General features: G+C 37.1%; 1 protein-coding gene across 2 annotated transcripts in view; it reads right to left on the minus strand.

Annotated features, from left to right (window-relative positions):
* PREX2 (phosphatidylinositol-3,4,5-trisphosphate dependent Rac exchange factor 2) overlaps positions 1-17421 on the minus strand; it is a 285113-nt gene that overhangs the window by 171232 nt on the left and 96460 nt on the right. For both annotated transcript variants that reach the window (XM_041768878.1, XM_041768877.1), the window contains 3 exons: positions 13768-13901; positions 12150-12253; positions 1667-1816 (listed from right to left, as the gene is read on the minus strand). In XM_041768878.1, the coding sequence (XP_041624812.1) occupies positions 1667-1816; positions 12150-12253; positions 13768-13901 (388 nt within the window). The remainder of the gene's footprint in view (positions 1-1666; positions 1817-12149; positions 12254-13767; positions 13902-17421) is intronic.

Below are 17421 nucleotides of genomic sequence, written 5' to 3' on the forward strand. Positions count from 1 at the left end.
TTCCTTTTCACTTTAGGTCTATCTATATGCATACCCATTTTGAAAAACCAAATAAATAAAGGTTCAACTTGATGAAACATTTATTTTACCTTTTAAATGATTTTCTACACTATTTGAATTGATTGCTAGATTCAACAAAACTTAAAGAATCAGCTATGTATTCATAATCTTTGTTTTAAGTTTTTCGAACTGGCTCTCCATCCAAGATCAACCAAAGGAGTTGAGTATTTGAAAATGCTTTGGAAATTCTCAAACAAGTGTGTACTATGAATATCTTAATAGAAGTAGGAGCTTTGTATGTTCTTCAAGGGAAAATTTTTGAAGATGGAAGAAAGAGTCCTTTGTGTTCTGAAATTTCATCAGCAATGAGATATTTTACTCCTAAATCTCTGGGGAAAAGGAATAAATACTATCTTGTTTCTTATCAATTATTTGGTAAAGAAATTAGTAGTAACACAAGCATTTGCATTTCCTAGCTGAGTTTCAGAAATGTGCTTAATTGCGGATAAACCTCACACAACTGGGCAGCCTTGTTGGCTCAGCGGTTTAGCACCACCTTCAGCCCAAGGTGTAATCCCGGAGACCCAGGGTTGAGTCCCACATCAGGCTCCCTGCATGGAGCCTGCTTCTCCCTCTCTCTGTGTCTCTGCCTCTGTGTGTGTGTGTGTGTGTGTGTGTGTGTGTGTCTCGTGAATAAACAAAAAAAATCTTAAAAAAAATAAAATAAAAATAAACCTCACACAACTGAACATTGCCAGATCAAATACCTTTTTGCAAATCTTGCTAAAAATATGAAGCGGTTTTGAACCAGGACTCCTCATATGAACAAACTCCTTATTGGCATTATAACAATTTTTAAAAGTTAATGTATATCTAAAGTGCCTTATTCTATAATTAGGATACTAACATATTTGATCTAGAAATTTTCAATGTACTTTTAAATATATAACTGTTGAAGTCCCTACAGTACTGCTGTACTATTGAAGTTTGTCTCTTATGGGAAAACTCCATGATGACGCTTTAGAAATGGCAAGAATGAGGTGCAATGATAATTGAACAAATTTTAAAGCAAATGAAAATATTTGCTGTAGACTGACCATTTGCATATCTCCCAAATTCATATGTTGAAACCTAACACCCAATATGATGGTACTAGAAGGTAAGGCATTTGGGAGGTGATTAGGTCATGAGGGTGGAATCCTCAGGAATGGGCTAAGTGGCCTTATAAATGAAACACCAAAGAGATCTCTTGCCCCTCTACTATGTGAGGACACAGAAAATGGCCATCTATGAACTGGAAAATTGCTCTCACTAGACACTGAATCTTAGGCCGTTAGCCTCCAGAACTGAGCTATAAACTTCTGTTGCTTATAAACCATCCAGTCTATGGTATTTTGTTATAGCAGCCTCAACAGACTAGGATACTATTTAAAAGACACTGCTGGCCACAATGCATTATTTTACTAACTAAACAAGGTTTTTCTTTTCTTTTAGTAATAATATTAGAAGTATTCAAAATACTGTTTTAGCATGGGTCTTATACCACATGGGAAATCCAAGTGAATCTGAGTGCTTTTTTACTTTCTTATAATTTCTGCCCATTATCTGCCCTCTTACTACGTTAGAATCTTCATAAAGTATAATAGCACCCAATTCATACACCTACCTTTTCGCCGTTCTCTTTCTTTCAAAATAGCTTCAAACCACTCATGCTTCTCTTCAGGTGTTTTTGCCATACACACAAACCATTTATTTTTTGCTGTGTTATGTATTTTCCATCCATTGACAACAATGTGTCCACTGCTATGGAAGTCAGCTGGAAATTAATGGGTAAAGGTGAACAACAAAAATAATATGTAATATTATATCAATACAATCATTTAATTCGTAACAGTTCCAAGATCACAGAATTCTTTAACGTATCTTTATACTTGCTAATGAAGAATATAAAAACATGTGCTTGTTGGCCATGTCCATGTCTTCCTCTGTGAGATTTCTCTTCATGTCTTTTGCCCATTTCATGATTGGATTGTTTGTTTCTTTGGTGTTGAGTTTAATAAGTTCTTTATAGATTTTGGAAACTAGCCCTTTATCTGATATGTCATTTGCAAATATCTTCTCCCATTCTGTAGGTTGTCTTTTAGTTTTGTTGACTGTATCCTTTGCTGTGCAAAAGCTTCTTATCTTGATGAAGTCCCAATAGTTCATTTTTGCTTTTGTTTCTTTTGCCTTCATGGATGTATCTTGCAAGAAGTTACTGTGGCCAAGTTCAAAAAGGGTGTTGCCTGTGTTCTCCTCTAGGATTTTTTTTTTTATTTTTTATTTATTTATGATAGTCACAGAGAGAGAGAGAGAGAGAGGCAGAGACACAGGCGGAGGGAGAAGCAGGCTCCATGCACCGGGAGCCTGATGTGGGATTCGATCCCGGGTCTCCAGGATCGCGCCCTGGGCCAAAGGCAGGCGCCAAACCGCTGCGCCACCCAGGGATCCCTCCTCTAGGATTTTGATGGAATCTTGTCTCACATTTAGATCTCTCATCCATTTTGAGTTTATCTTTGTGTATGGTGAAAGAGAGTGGTCCAGTTTCATTCTTCTGCATGTGGATGTCCAATTTTCCCAACACCATTTATTAAAGAGACTGTCTTTCTTCCAATGGATAGTCTTTCCTCCTTTATCGAATATTAGATGACCGTACATTTCAGGGTCCACTTCTGGGTTCTCTATTCTGTTCCATTGATCTATGTGTCTGTTTTTGTGCCAGTACCACACTGTCTTGATGACCACAGCTTTGTAGTACAACCTGAAATCTGTCATTGTGATGCCCCCAGCTATGGTTTTCTTTTTTAAAATTCCCCTGGCTATTCGGGGTCTTTTCTGATTCCACACAAATCTTAAAATAATTTGTTCTAACTCTCTGAAGAAAGTCCATGGTATTTTCATAGGGATTGCATTAAACGTATAAATTGCCCTGGGTAACATTGACATTTTTACAATATTAATTCTGCCAATCCATGAGCATGGAATATTTTTCCATCTCTTTGTGTCTTCCTCAATTTCTTTCAGAAGTGTTCTATAGTTTTTAGGGTATAGATCTTTTACCTCTTTGGTTAGGTTTATTCCTAGGTATCTTATGCTTTTGGGTGCAATTGTAAATGGGATTGACTCCTTAATTTCTCTTTCTTCAGTCTCATTGTTAGTGTATAGAAATCTCACAGAGGAAGACATGGAGATGGCCAACAAGCACATGAGAAAATGCTCTGCATCACTTGCCATCAGGGAAATACAAATCAAAACCACAATGAGATCCCACCTCACACCAGTGAGAATGGGGAAAATTAACAAGGCAGGAAACAACAAATGTTGGAGAGGATGCGGAGAAAAGGGAACCCTCTTACACTGTTGGTGGGAATGTGAACTGGTGCAGCCGCTCTGGAAAACTGTGTGGAGGTTCCTCAAAGAGTTAAAAACAGACCTGCCCTACGACCCAGCAATTGCACTGTTGGGGATTTACCCCAAAGATTCAGATGCAATGAAACGTCGGGACACCTGCACCCCGATGTTTATAGCAGCAATGGCCACAATAGCCAAACTGTGGAAGGAGCCTCGGTGTCCATCGAAAGATGAATGGATAAAGAAGCTGTGGTTTATGTATACAATGGAATATTACTCAGCAATTAGAAACGACAAATACCCACCATTTGCTTCAATGTGGATGGAACTGGAGGGTATTATGCTGAGTGAAGTAAGTCAATCGGAGAAGGACAAACAGTGTATGTTCTCATTCATTTGGGGAATATGAATAATAGTGAAAGGGAATATAAAGGAAGGGAAAAGAAATGTTGGGAAATATCAGGAAGGGAGACAGAACATAAAGACTCCTAACTCGGGGAAACGAACTAGGGGTGGTGGAAGGGGAGGAGGATGGGTGTTGGAGGGGAATGGGTGACGGGCACTGAGGTGGACACTTGACGGGATGAGCACTGGGTGTTTTTCTGTATGTTGGTAAATTGAACACCAATAAAAGTTAATTAAAAAAAAAAAAGAATATAAAAACAAAAAATTAAGTATTTATACATTAAATGCAGTCAGTTCTCAGGAACAGAACATTTCTAAATCATAACATTAATCTATTACATGAAACTGAAATCTGAACTTATTCACATTCCTTTCCTCTATGTCCAGAAATATTGTTAAAGTTCCTAAAGCAATAAAAGAACTTTTAAAAGGATTTTCATCTCAATAATCAGATATCTAAGGTGTCAGGTTCATTTTTTCTTTTTAATATTCCTTTGAAATATTATTCTAGGTTTCACAAAAGCAAACTATACTGCCACAGAACAATTCTCAGTGTTTAATGAACCAAACAATAAAAATCAGAACAAATGAATGGAACATACCAAGACTGCATATACCTAATCTTCAATAAATGGAAAAGTACAAAATGCCAATCCATTATCATTGCTCATGATTGAAAAATATGCACTCTTTAAGCCACATCATTCCATATAAGTGGCATGAATAGAAACAAAAAGGTGTTTTTGTCACATTGTCTTTTTCTAGGTCTCACCATAATTTTGGCTGCACTGTCTTGCTAGATTTGAAAATGTCAACAGGAAACTCTCTATGGCAGTTTTCTGCCTAATAGCAGGTAGAGAATAGTGATGTTATTTGTATCCAGCTTTTACTGGTATGACAGTCTGCAAAGCAAAGATTCCAAATGAATCCAAAATGAAAAGCCCTATGACAAAGACCTGAATCAGCGCCTGCACCAATTTAAAGTAACACTTTTCATTCATCTCCCAGAGTCACTAAATAGTAATAGTAGACAGGAGGTCAGCCACAAAATGTTAAAGGTAGTTTAGAGAAATGACTTTGTGGCACCACACCTGCTTTTTGTTTCTTTGTTGTTTCTCAAATGGCCTATCTTATTTTGTGAGTTCTGAGTAGAGGCAGACAGGATTGACATTCATTGTCCCAAAATCTTGTCCCCATAGTCCTTTAAGCTCCAAAATCACCACACAGTATCTGTATTCAGATTAACTATTCCAAAGATGCATTTTCAAATGATCCTGTATAGTTGAGGGTATTTAAAAATTCCAAGTTATATTTGAGCCAGGACAGACTTATATATTAGTCTATATATATGTGTGTGTGTGTGTGTATGCCATAATCCCGATATAATAATAATAACAATTTCTGATAAAATTGAAACTAGCAGAAGATTTCTCCCATCAGGAAATTACAGTCTGTTTTTAAAAAAGAATTTTTATACTTTCCTTCTTACATTTACTTATTTAATTCCTGCCCATATCCTATACAAAGTAGCAGAACCTAGTAATACATGTCAGATAGGTAGCAATGGCATTAGTAAGAAAGTAAAAATTATTAGTTAATAGTTATACCAGAATGCCTAGTTACTACCTATAAAAATCACCAACTAAGACATTATGATAAACTGGTGGGGAAAAAAAAAGATTGAATTGTACGTGTCCACACACCCTCCTCCCCAAATGTATCACCTTATAGGGCCAGTATCACAAACAAGCATAGGCTTTTCAGACTCTCCCCTCTTCCACAATTAGACTGAGATTAGCTAAGTGAACCCAGAACTGTGGCTTAAAAGAGCCCACCTTCCCACTAGTCATTACCCTTTTAACCACCCAGGTAAAGAAAATCACAAGAGCCACATGCAACCTGCAGGAATAAAATACTGAACTTACTTTAAACTGAAGGTAATATATTCTTCCCAGAGAACACCAACGAACACAAGTCTATGTGCTAGGGTGATGCTCCTGGCCCTGCACACCATATGCCCTGGGTCAGCCAGCCCTGTAACCTGGGTCTTCCTCTCCCTGGATTATTTGAGCTTGGCCCTGATTTCTCCACACTCTGCTGACTCTTCTTTCAACATTTGTCATCAGGCCATTCCTTACTTCAGCTGCCTTTGGTAGCTCACCACTGAATCAAGTGAAAGTATGGAAGCTTGCTTTAGAGCTTCTCCTTAAACTCCAGTATGGCCCTGCCACTCTTTGCTGCCTTCCTCCTAGCCCTGTGAATACTTATCTGTTCTTCAGGCTGATGCTCTCATCAAGCCACCCAGCTTGGCTCTCTGCCTCAGCAACTCTTTCTTCTCTTTAAAGTGTACCACCATCTTTCATGAAGACTTGCCTAACCATGACAACCTGTGCATTCAAACATCCCCTGGAAAATGTATGATTAAACTCAGAACCAGACAAATCAGCTTGCCTATGGCTGTTGCTTCATGCACAGAAAGCAAGATCATTAAGTGACTATAAAATCTGCTATGTCAAATAATAGGTTAATTGTATCAATATAATATTTTGAAGGAACAAGTTTATGTCATCTAATAATTTTAAATGAAAGGATAATGTTCCTTTTTAAAGTTTATGTGCTAGCCACTTTCAATCGCTAATTTAAAAAATCATAAATAATTTTAAACAGAGATACAAATATATGAGTATATATACATGTGTATATACATACAAGAGGTCTCAAAGTATAGTATAAACATCACATATCAGTTACCAAATTATCAATGTTCTGCAAAAGAAGCAATTGATTCTCATTTATTTTAAAATGAGAATTAGTGATATATAAATGGCTTCATAGCTTCAACCATAGCACAATTTTTAATAACTTCATTCTAAAAAATAAATTTGAATTAAACTTATTTATAAAAAACAGCCACATAATTATCATGGAAAAGCCCAACAGTGCTTTTGCTTAGTAGAAATTTTAAAATATTTTTTAATGAAAGAATTTTATTAGTGGCAAATGCAGAAATTTGCAAGTTTCAATGGACCACAAGTATAATTATATAGGATGTGTTAAAAAGGAATAAAATTAAAATTGTCATTCATTAAGTGTAGCATATCCAAATTCAACAGTCTCTAGGCACTGATGTTTTTTCTAAAAAGAAAAATCCAAAGGGCAGCCCTGAACAACTCACTAATTACTTTGAAACTATGCAGTTTGCAGATTCCTCACTCTTAATTCAGCATAGTTTTACATAATGAGATGAGGTTTTTCTAAAACTAATACTACTATAACTCTCAGTGGAAATGCTGGTATCCTTTCAATAGTGTGAGTTTTAATAAGATGGAAGCTAGCCAACTACTCTATACTCGGGCTAGGAAACAGAAGGAACTGCCAGAAAATATTATTCAAAACATCAAGAAACTGATGTCTAAACAATGTGTTTAGCCCTTATTCTGGTGATCAACAGTGTGAATGAATAAATTTCTAAGAGAAATGTTTTAAATTGCAATTTACTCACATTATGAATATTTAATGTTGAAAAAATTACTTTATGGAATAAATCATTGATTTCATTGAACAACAGAAGAAAATTTTCTGGCATCCAAATAGCAGATAACATTATTTAAGGCAATTAAAAAAAAAAAAAGGCTCTGATTTTTCCTTTTAAAAGTAAAACTAGCTCCCTTGACTCTTTTTTAATTCCCCAAATCACTTGGGAAATGTTAAGTGTATTAGGAAGGAACTAATATATGCTTGATAGTCTTCTCAACATTGTAAAGTTATGCTACTCATTAATTAAGAATGTATTCAATGGAGGTTATACAACAATACTGTAGTTGTTAAGGTAACTATGGCTTATCTATTTTATTGACTATTAAGTAACAATAAATACTATGTTATGTGGTAATAAGACATGAAGATAAAGATGACTATAATTCAGATGATTTTATTTAATTGAAAAAAAGGATACAAAATTATAAATGTCAGTGTTTAAGCATTTTAAAAACTCTGCGTAAGAAGAAAATTGGAGGAAATATTTTTAAATTGCCATTTATTTCTCTTTAGATGGTGAAATTATCCAATATTTTCAACTTATTTCTCTGTTATTTCCAAATTTTCTTGAGAAAGCAAAATTTAATTTTAAAAAACCAATGTGCTCAGTATCTTTAAATGGTTTCAAATATTTATATTGAAAATGACAACCGAAATCTTTCTTCAAAAATACCTATTCATTTTAAAGAACACCTAAAAGAATGAAAATTTTCCATCTTACTCAATTCAAATTTGATCACTGTATTGCAATCTGCGGTTTGCCCAACATTGAACTACAGATCACATTTCTGAAAGGTCACCATTTTGCTCTCTGTCCAACTACACAAATAAACTAGTTCTTAAGAGAGAATACAAATGATCTGTTGCTACTTTTTGAATGAATTTCCAAGCATATACCATGAAAATTACCAAGAAAATGAACTGCAGAAAGTTCAACAGCTTTCCTACTTAGGTCTTAAGCTGGATACTTTTTAATGCATCATGTTCCAACTAATATCTCAGAAAGAATCTTCAAAGAAAAATTAAATTAGAATTCACTAAAATGACAGTTGGATCTAGAGAATGAAGGAATGGAAATCTGGCCATAAACTCAATGGTTACCATCTCCTTGCACATAAGAAGTAATAGACAACATGGGTATACTAAAATAAACACAAATTTTTACACTTCTGCATGTCATATCATCATTGCATTATTTTTTTGGATTCTGAGATATAACTGATGTAATCCAAATCACTAAACATTTTAAGTAAAAGTATAATCAGGTTTATTTTTCAAAAGATTTAGATGGTAAAAAAAAAATGACTTAGATGATTACACATTGACTAAAAGCTCAGTCTCATTCCAAATACCATTATTTCTTCTGCAAGTCTTGAGCTAAACCAATGTGATCAGTTGTCTGATGGAGTCTCATACTTAGAAAAGCATTTTACTTATACCTAGAGCATACAAAAATACCTAGCATTTCTATAACATATTCAAATAGCTGGGGGAACTCTTAATTTTTTCATCAAAAGTTCTAAGCATGCTTAAAATATATATCTTGGTTAATTAATTTGTATTATTTATACCACAATACGGCATAGTTGTTGTTTGTTTTTGATTTTGGCAATGAGCAGATTAGCCTGACAGCATTTGCCATCCCTCAAGTGACTCATCCAGGGTCCAAGTGTGGGAAAGATTTTGTCTGTGGGCATTGATCAGCTCTGCTGAGACCTATCAGCATCAGAACACCTATTCTGGGGGATCCCTGGGTGGTTCAGCGGTTTCGCGCCTGCCTTCAGCCCAGGGCGTGATCCTGGAGTCCTAGGATCGAGTCCCACATCGGGCTCCCTGCATGGAGCCTGCTTCTCTCTCTGCCTGTGTCTCTGCCTCTCTCTCCCTCCCTCTCTCTCTCTCTCTCATGAATAAATAAATAAAATATTTTTAAAAAGAACACCTATTCATAGAGTATAAAGTAAGAACATTTAAAACCTGAGCTCATCAAAAAAGAAATGGAGATTTTGTGATGGAAATAACCAAGAGGGACACCTGGGTGGCTCAGCAGTTAAGCATCTGCCTTCAGCTCAGGGCATGATCCTGGAGACCCAGGATCAAGTCCCACATCAGGCTCCCTGCATGGAGCCTGCATGTACCTCTGCCTATGTCTCTGCCTCTCTCTCTGTGTCTTTCATGAATAAATAAATAAAATATTTTTTTTAAAAAAAAGGAAATAACCAAGAAAATAAAAAAGGAGAACGTTGGCATAGCACCCAGATCCTTTCTTAGAAGAAACAAACAACCAAAGTTAACCTCTATATTCTGATGCATCATCTCTCCAATGTTCTCTAGATGGTCCTTTTGACTTAAAACCCATCTGGAGCCTCTGCTTCATATTCTCAAGTCATGGCCAGGGGCACCAAGGAAACCTCACTCCAAGCCCAGCTTCGTATGAAACAGCTGGACAAGTTAGTTCTTCAATGTGGTCTCATTTCCATCAGTGGAAATGTTGATCTTCAAGATCCTATTCATCTTCAGAAATTCTAATTTTGAATTTCCAAGTCCTGGCTGAGGCTATACACTTCTCCTAAAGACACAGTAGACATGCTTATTAGAAAAGTAAATTTTCTTTGCAGGAAATGAAGGGAAGGTATCCAGCTGCAGCCTAAAATTTCTTTAAGTGACCTTGTAGCAAGTATTTGCAGCCAAATTCCAGCAGTATGCTGCATGTGTTTATTTAAGGAAGAAATAAGGCCTTCACCAAATACTACAAAGTGTAATTAAATTCTTCATCATATTTCGACGAATCCCGAACCTTGGAAGTTTATGCCAACAGGTGCCATCAGACAACTTATAACTAAATATTCTGCAATGTTCTGCCTTCCACACTAATTCATATCTACCAGGGTCTGAGGCCTTGTTTCCGTAACACCCCTATCTCCCAGGTACTGAGGTTCTGAAGGCTACAATCACTAAAGCACTAAAAGAACATTTTCATGGGATTGAATCCAAAGTCCATTTGCATGAAAGCTCCATCACTCCACACAGGCTCTCACTCTCCTACATCTGACACAGATATGCTGAAGATAGTATCCTACACCCATGTCTCCAAAGGCCCTGGGCTCTTAGATTTCTTTATCCAGTGTCCCAGTTTCCCACAGCATAGGAAGCATGATGAAATTCATCAAAATTTACCAAAATTCACTTAGATTACCAGTGCAGATGGTACAAATGGGGACAACCACACCATCTGGGGCAGGGGGAAGGAAGTGAGACACAGGAGCTGTGTGTCCATGAAAAGGCATAAAAAGGGAAAAGAAAAAAAAAGAGAGACTAAAGCAATAGGGGACAGGTGGTTCCACCAGGGGGAGATAGGGCCAAGAAGAAACAGAGGGGAGGTTTGAGTATGCCTTCATCTGCCTCACTTCCACCCACCTCAAGTATAAACATGGGCTTTGGATATTCTCTTGAGCAATCAGGTTACTGAAGCAAGACAGCTGTTCACATTTAGACAGACAACATTCCTAAATGTCACTAGTCTCCTCTCAAAGCATTAAGATGAATTAATGCTACATTATAAAAAATATTGTGCACATGCTGCCATGTAAAGATAGCCTACTAGGTCGCACATGATAGGATGTGAGTCCATGCAACTGTATTATAGCCTGTAGCACAGAAAGGGATTTTCAGCTGTGCCAGCTGTCAGACAGCTCCACGCCTCCATCCCCCCTCAGCCTGTGAGGAACCTCACTACAAGAAAACTTGGCTCCCAAGAGAGTACACCCGAATTTTGCTCATTGCACATCTTTTCTCCTTACCTGCAGCACTCATGCTTCACTATTTTTTAGGATGCTAACAATGGGTCAGAGAAATGGCACACAGGTGAGCATCGGGAAATTCGTATTCCTGCAGATGATAACCATTCTTCTCCTCTCTGGAGTAAGAGATGGCAACAAAGGTATGTGGTAGGGGGGAGTTGATCTGTGCCCCAACCCAGATTTAAATTCTCTATACATTTCTCTCTAGACATTTCTCTACATGGGAATTAAAGTCATTTACCAATAATTAATATATTTTATTTCATCTTGTCTTTTCTCCTAGAAGCATATCTTTGAAATTTTAATTAAAGTCATTGGGGAAAAATGTGATCCAATTTACTAGCCATTCATATTATAGATTAGTTTATCATCATATTATGTAATCTGATCTATGTATTTTTTCGAATAGAAAATAACTTATTTAATCTCATTGTATTTAATGTTTGCTACTAATTGTGATTTGATAAATTTACTTGTCAAAGTCTGTATCTTCAAATCTACATAGCAAAAATGCATATATAAAATATGTAAAGTACTTAAAGTACTTTAAGTGAACACTTAAAATACAGAAACCACCCTTCCTCTAAGCAAATCAATACCACCTTTATATGCATACTGGCTGTATAGTTAAAACAAATCTAGTTGTCTATATTCTACAGTTAATATATTATATGAAAAAAATCACATATATACATATAAAACATAGTATTGCTTGAAGAAAATAAGTTCATTCCCTATTTTCTGCAGTCATGCTGGTGATACCAGGAACTGTGATTGTGTACGTCACTCCTATTCAGCTATTTCTTTGTATCTCTGTGTTGAATACTAGTGTGTTTCAAATACAATTTTCTACTTTGCCCATAGTCCCCCTCTCCCTTACCTCACCTTTCTCCTCCAACTGCTCTATCTAACAAAGTATTTCTAAGCTCTAATTCACTGCAAATGACTATTCAGGTGAGAAGTCTGCCTTAGGAGGGAGTTTACTAATGGTGTTTCATTTTTAAAGTACTAATTACCTACCTGTGCCATCATCCACATTCTCCACTTCCATCACCTCTGTATTGATCCGGCCACGAAAAAGGTACCGATGTCCATCTGTAGATGCCTTGCTATTCTTCAACCGTCTTGTAATGGAATGAAAGCACAAAAACTTTGTTACTAAACTTAATAAAAATGCATTGAAGCTATATGATTTAAGCTATTCTTTGGAAAAATAAAACACACCAATGCAATCAATGATATCAAATATGAGGCTCCTGGTGTTTACTTGTGTCCTCCCATTCAAAACAGCACTGGTTGCTTTAGAAATTGAGACTTATGTACCAGCTTTTTAAAATTAATGTAAGCGGGTACCTGAGTCGCTCACTTAAGCATCTGCCTTCAGCTCAGGTCATGATCCCAGGGTCCTGGGATCGAGCCCTGCATCAGGTTCCTTCCTCAGTGGGGAGTCAGCTTCTCCCTTTGCCTCTCCACCCTGCTCGTATTTTTCTCTCTCAAATAAATAAATAAAATATTTAAAAAATAATAAAACAAATGGAAGCTTTGGACTAAGAACAATATACAGTTGCTCTTACTGTGGATAAATATGTGCTTTTTGCTCAGTTTAGAACATCAAAGGTACCAAATCAAAGTCTGACACAAGCTAAAAGTTATTTTAAAATTTCATTTGATTTCTTTCACTTTCATTTCTCATTTTTCAGTAACGAACTAGTAATTTCCATTTTTTCAAGCTCCCATAAAATTCAGTTAGTACTTATGATTCCTCTGCAAAGAAACTGTGCTAGAAATTCTTAAGTTGTGTGCTATCCAGCTGAAAATACTTTTCCTATATTGTTTCTACGATATGAGAACTATATACTTCTTGAGTAAGTCTCTTAATACACGGGACACCTTGGTGGCTCAGTGGTTGAGAGTCTGCCTTCATCTCAGGGCATGAGCCTGGGATCCAGGGACAAGTCCCACATTGGGCTCCTTGCGGGAAGCCTGTTTCTCCCTCTGCCCATCCCCCTTTGTCTCTCATGAATAAATAAATTTTTAAGTCTCTTAAAACACTTATAATCCTTTATCAGGGTCTTATTAATTTTTTAAATTGTTTAAAATAATCCAAAACTTTGGTGTTTCAAACACACCAAAATCAGTGTGGGGGAGGCGAAAGTGATACAAGAACTCAAGCAATCACTGAATCCATGTATGGCAGGGAGATAGTAAGTGCTGTAAATGGGAATAGAGGGAAAGCTAATGAGTTGAAAAGAGTCATGGCATGAATTTCAGATGCTCTAGGATTCCTGAAGGAAGAGGAGGAAATGGCTGGGAAGCAGCACCAGGAAACACGGAAGACACACTACCTCTCCTACAGAGCAGGAGGCATGTGGTTTAGCAACAACAAAAAAAATTCTTTCCTCCAGAAGGTTCCTGGGGAGGTAGTGTTATTGAATGACAGGCACATTTCAGTCATGTTTGACAAGAAGATAAAGAGAACAATCAGAGAATAGGCTAAAGAGCATGTGAAATTGAGGAGATCCTGAGTTCCCAGGAGCACAGAGGAAAAATTTGAGCCTATGAGACTGATAAATAATTTTTTTAAATTTTGGGGGGATTAAGAAGTAACTTCTGAAGTATTACTTGTTTATCACCTTACCTGTGTTTCCTTTTGCAGTACACCAGAAGATTATCAAAAAGGAAAAACACCCGTTCTTGAATATTTCCAGAAGAAATTTTCAATAAGACGCCACACATGAGCATTTCAGTGCAAGTGTCGGTAATGTTGGATCCCTAGGTCAGAAAAAATGGAGATAATCTCTGATTACTTAACAGAAACATTTGTGTGTAATTCCTGTTCTCCTTAAAGTCTGTTTGTTTTTATTTTAAGATACAATATATGGACAGGATGCAAGTTCAGACACCATAAATATTTATGCACTGGATGGAGGTCTCCTTCCCTCCTAGACTCCTCCTGGTCAGTCTCAGCAGATACAACTGCGGTTAAGAGATTCTGGGTCTCCCTTTAGCTCTCTTACACGTGTATGGATATATACATATATAAAGATGGTGATACATGTTACCTATGTTCTTTTAAAAAGAGATGATTTCAAATTGTTGTATAACATCCATGTCCCTAATACACCTCTCCTCCTCCTCTCTTTCCCTGGAATGGGAAAAGAACTCCATGGACACGTCACAAAGTACATGAAATTCTCTAAATTTTTGGCAGGCCTCAATTTATATATACCCACTCCTAGGAGGGATAGAAAGAAGAAGAAGAGAAGAAGAAGAAGAAGAAGAAGAAGAAGAAGAAGAAGAAGAAGAAGAAGAAGAAGAGGAAGAGGAAGAGGAAGAGGAAGAGGAAGAGGAAGAAGAAGAAGAAGAAGAAGAAGAAGAAGAAGAAGAAGAAGAAGAAGAAGAAGAAGAAGAAGAAGAAGAAGAAGAAGAAGAAGAAGAAGAAGAAGAAGAAGAAGGAGGAGGAGGAGGAGGAGGAGGAGGACGAGGAGGAGGAGGAGGAGGAGGAGGAGGAGAAGGAGAAAAGAAGAAGAAATTAATGGGGAAAAAAAAGAGAGCAACCTTCCCTGGAGCCTTTGGAGTAGTTAAAAGTTAGCATAGGCAAACTCATTCATTAAATAAGCTTTCAACGAGTGCTCACTACGGTTATAGGATTAGGGGCAAAACTAAGTCTTAACACAAGCACTACCCACTGAGAGGAGCCACAAGATGGAAGGAGCCTGGTGCGCTAAAGATGGAGGAAAGCTGTGCATTAAAGCAGAGTACATGCATCCAATCGTTGTGTAAGCTGATCAAAAACATCTATTTTGAGCTCTTAAAATGTGGTAGTCTATTTGTTTCTACAACCTAAACTATCATAACTAATGCATTAAGTTGGACAAAAAAAATGTTTTCAGTAGATAGCCATTAAGCATGCTCTGCAAGAATATTTCTATTTTCAATATGTCTGGTTTCTTTAAATTTCTGATTTTGTAAAAACTTATTTTTTATTTTTATTTTTGATATTTAAAACTCAGAACATTAATTTTAAATTGTGTATTTCCACAGTAATCATTGACATGGTTTTTCTGATTGCTTATGAAATTTTATTTATTATTTTCTTAAGATTTTATTTATTTATTCATGAGAGACACAGAGAGAGATAGAGGCAGAGACACAGGCAGAGGGAGAGGCAGGCTTCAGGCAGGGAGCCCGATGTGGGACTTGATCCCAGGACTCCAGGATCATGCTCTGGGCGGAAGGCAGGTGCTAAACTGCTGAGCCACCTAGGGATCCCTGCTTATGAAAAAAAAAAATTTAAAGATTTTATTTATTTATTCATGAGAGACACAGAGAGAGGCAGAGGGAGAAGCGGGCTCCTCACAGGGAGCCTGATGTGGGACTCGATCCCCAAACCGGGGATCACACCCTGAGCCAAAGGCAGACGCTGAACCGCTGAGCCACCCAGGCATCCCCCGCTTATGAAAATTTAAATCACAGTGACAAGTCATATGTATCAACATGAAACTTCCCAAGTGGGAAGTTGAGAGAATGTGATCCTGTTAAGTATCTATATTACAAACACATTTTATTTTATTTTTTGTTTTTATATTTCACTTAAGTATTTTGCTTTATTAAGTTTTTTATTTTAATTCCAGGATAGTTAACATACAGTGTTATACTAGTTGGAGGTGTACAATATAGTGTTTCAGCAATTCCAGGCATATCTCAGTGCTCATCATGATAAGAGTGCTCTTAATCCCCTTCACCTCTTTCACCCCAACCCTTAAAAAAAGGGGGGGGGAAAAAAAAAAAAAAAACCCCCCCGGGGGTTTTTTTTTAAAATTTTTTTTTTTGGGGGGGGGGGAAAAAAAAAAAGGGGGCCCCCCCCGGGGGGGGTTTGAAAAAAAAAAAAAAAAATTTTTTTAAAAAAAAGGAAAAAGGGGAATGGGGAAAAAAAAAAGGGGGGGAAAAAGGAAAAAGGGGGGAAAAAAAAAGGGAAAAAAAAGGGGGGAAAAAAAAAAAAAAAAAGGGGGAAAGGGGCCCCCCCCGGGGGCCCTTTTAAATTTCCCCCCCCCCCCAAAAAAAAAAGGGGGGGGGAAAAAGGGAACCCTTTTTTAATTTTTAATTTTTTTAAAAAAAAAAAGGGGGGTTTTTTTTTTTAAAAAAAAATTTTTTGGGGGGGTTTTTTTTTTTTTTTAAATTTTTTTAATTTTCAAATTTTTTTTTTTTTTAAATTTTTTTTTTTTTAAAAAATTTTTTTTTTTTTTTTTTTTTTTTTAAAATTTTTATTTATTTATGATAGTCACACGGAGAGAGAGAGAGGCAGAGACACAGGCAGAGGGAGAAGCAGGCTCCATGCACCGGGAGCCCGACGTGGGACTCGATCCCAGGTCTGCAGGATCGCGCCCTAGGCCAAAGGCAGGTGCTAAACCGCTGCACCACCCAGGGATCCCATATTAGACTATTTCTTACAGTAGCCCCAAAAAGCCAAGCAAGGAGGCTAACTTGTTATTTTATTAAAGGGTAACTGCAGATGTTATATTAATTTGCATATTAACCAGTCTTCCAATAAAGTTTCCAATATTAATGTAGGTAGATATTAGTAGATGCATTCCTACTTTACAAAAATATATTTTTTAAAGATTTTATTTATTTGAGAGAGAGAGAGAGAGAGAGAGAGAGAGAGCATGAGTTGCGGGGAGCAGCAGAGGGAGAGGTAGAAACAGACTCCCCACTGAGCAGGGAGGCAGACTCGGGGCTCGATCCCAGGACTCTGAGATCATGACCTGAGCTGAAGGCAGAAGCTTAACCAACCTAGCCACCCAGGTGCCCCCTGATTTGACAGAAATCTTAACCATATTTTCTGACCTGGTTGTGATTATAATCTTTATTAGTAAATATAAGAAGGAACTTAAGGTAAATTTGAGCTAAGCATGGAGGCCATTTATTCCATCCTCTTACACAGTCTCACAGGAGATACTGTCCAAGCTCTGAAGAACTCATGGGAACTACTGTGTAAACTAAAAAGTGGATATATTATTCCTGATGATAAAAATGACTGACAACCACACCAAACGTTGCCATAAGTAAGGCCAACACAATCTCCCTTTGTAAACTTAACCTGTTTGGAAAGCTGTACCATGATCAGAAAGAATCCTGACAGAAGTAAAAACAAAACAACAAAAATAACAACAAAAAACACTCAACGAGACAGTAACAGAGGAAGAGGACATGATTTCTGACCCTCACTGCTAGTTTCACCACTGCCGCTACCCCTGCCCCCTTGCCCCACTCTCGTCTTCCCGTGATCTGC

This window comes from Vulpes lagopus, chromosome 9, assembly GCF_018345385.1.
Source record: "Vulpes lagopus strain Blue_001 chromosome 9, ASM1834538v1, whole genome shotgun sequence".
NCBI classification, from domain to species: domain Eukaryota; kingdom Metazoa; phylum Chordata; class Mammalia; order Carnivora; family Canidae; genus Vulpes; species Vulpes lagopus.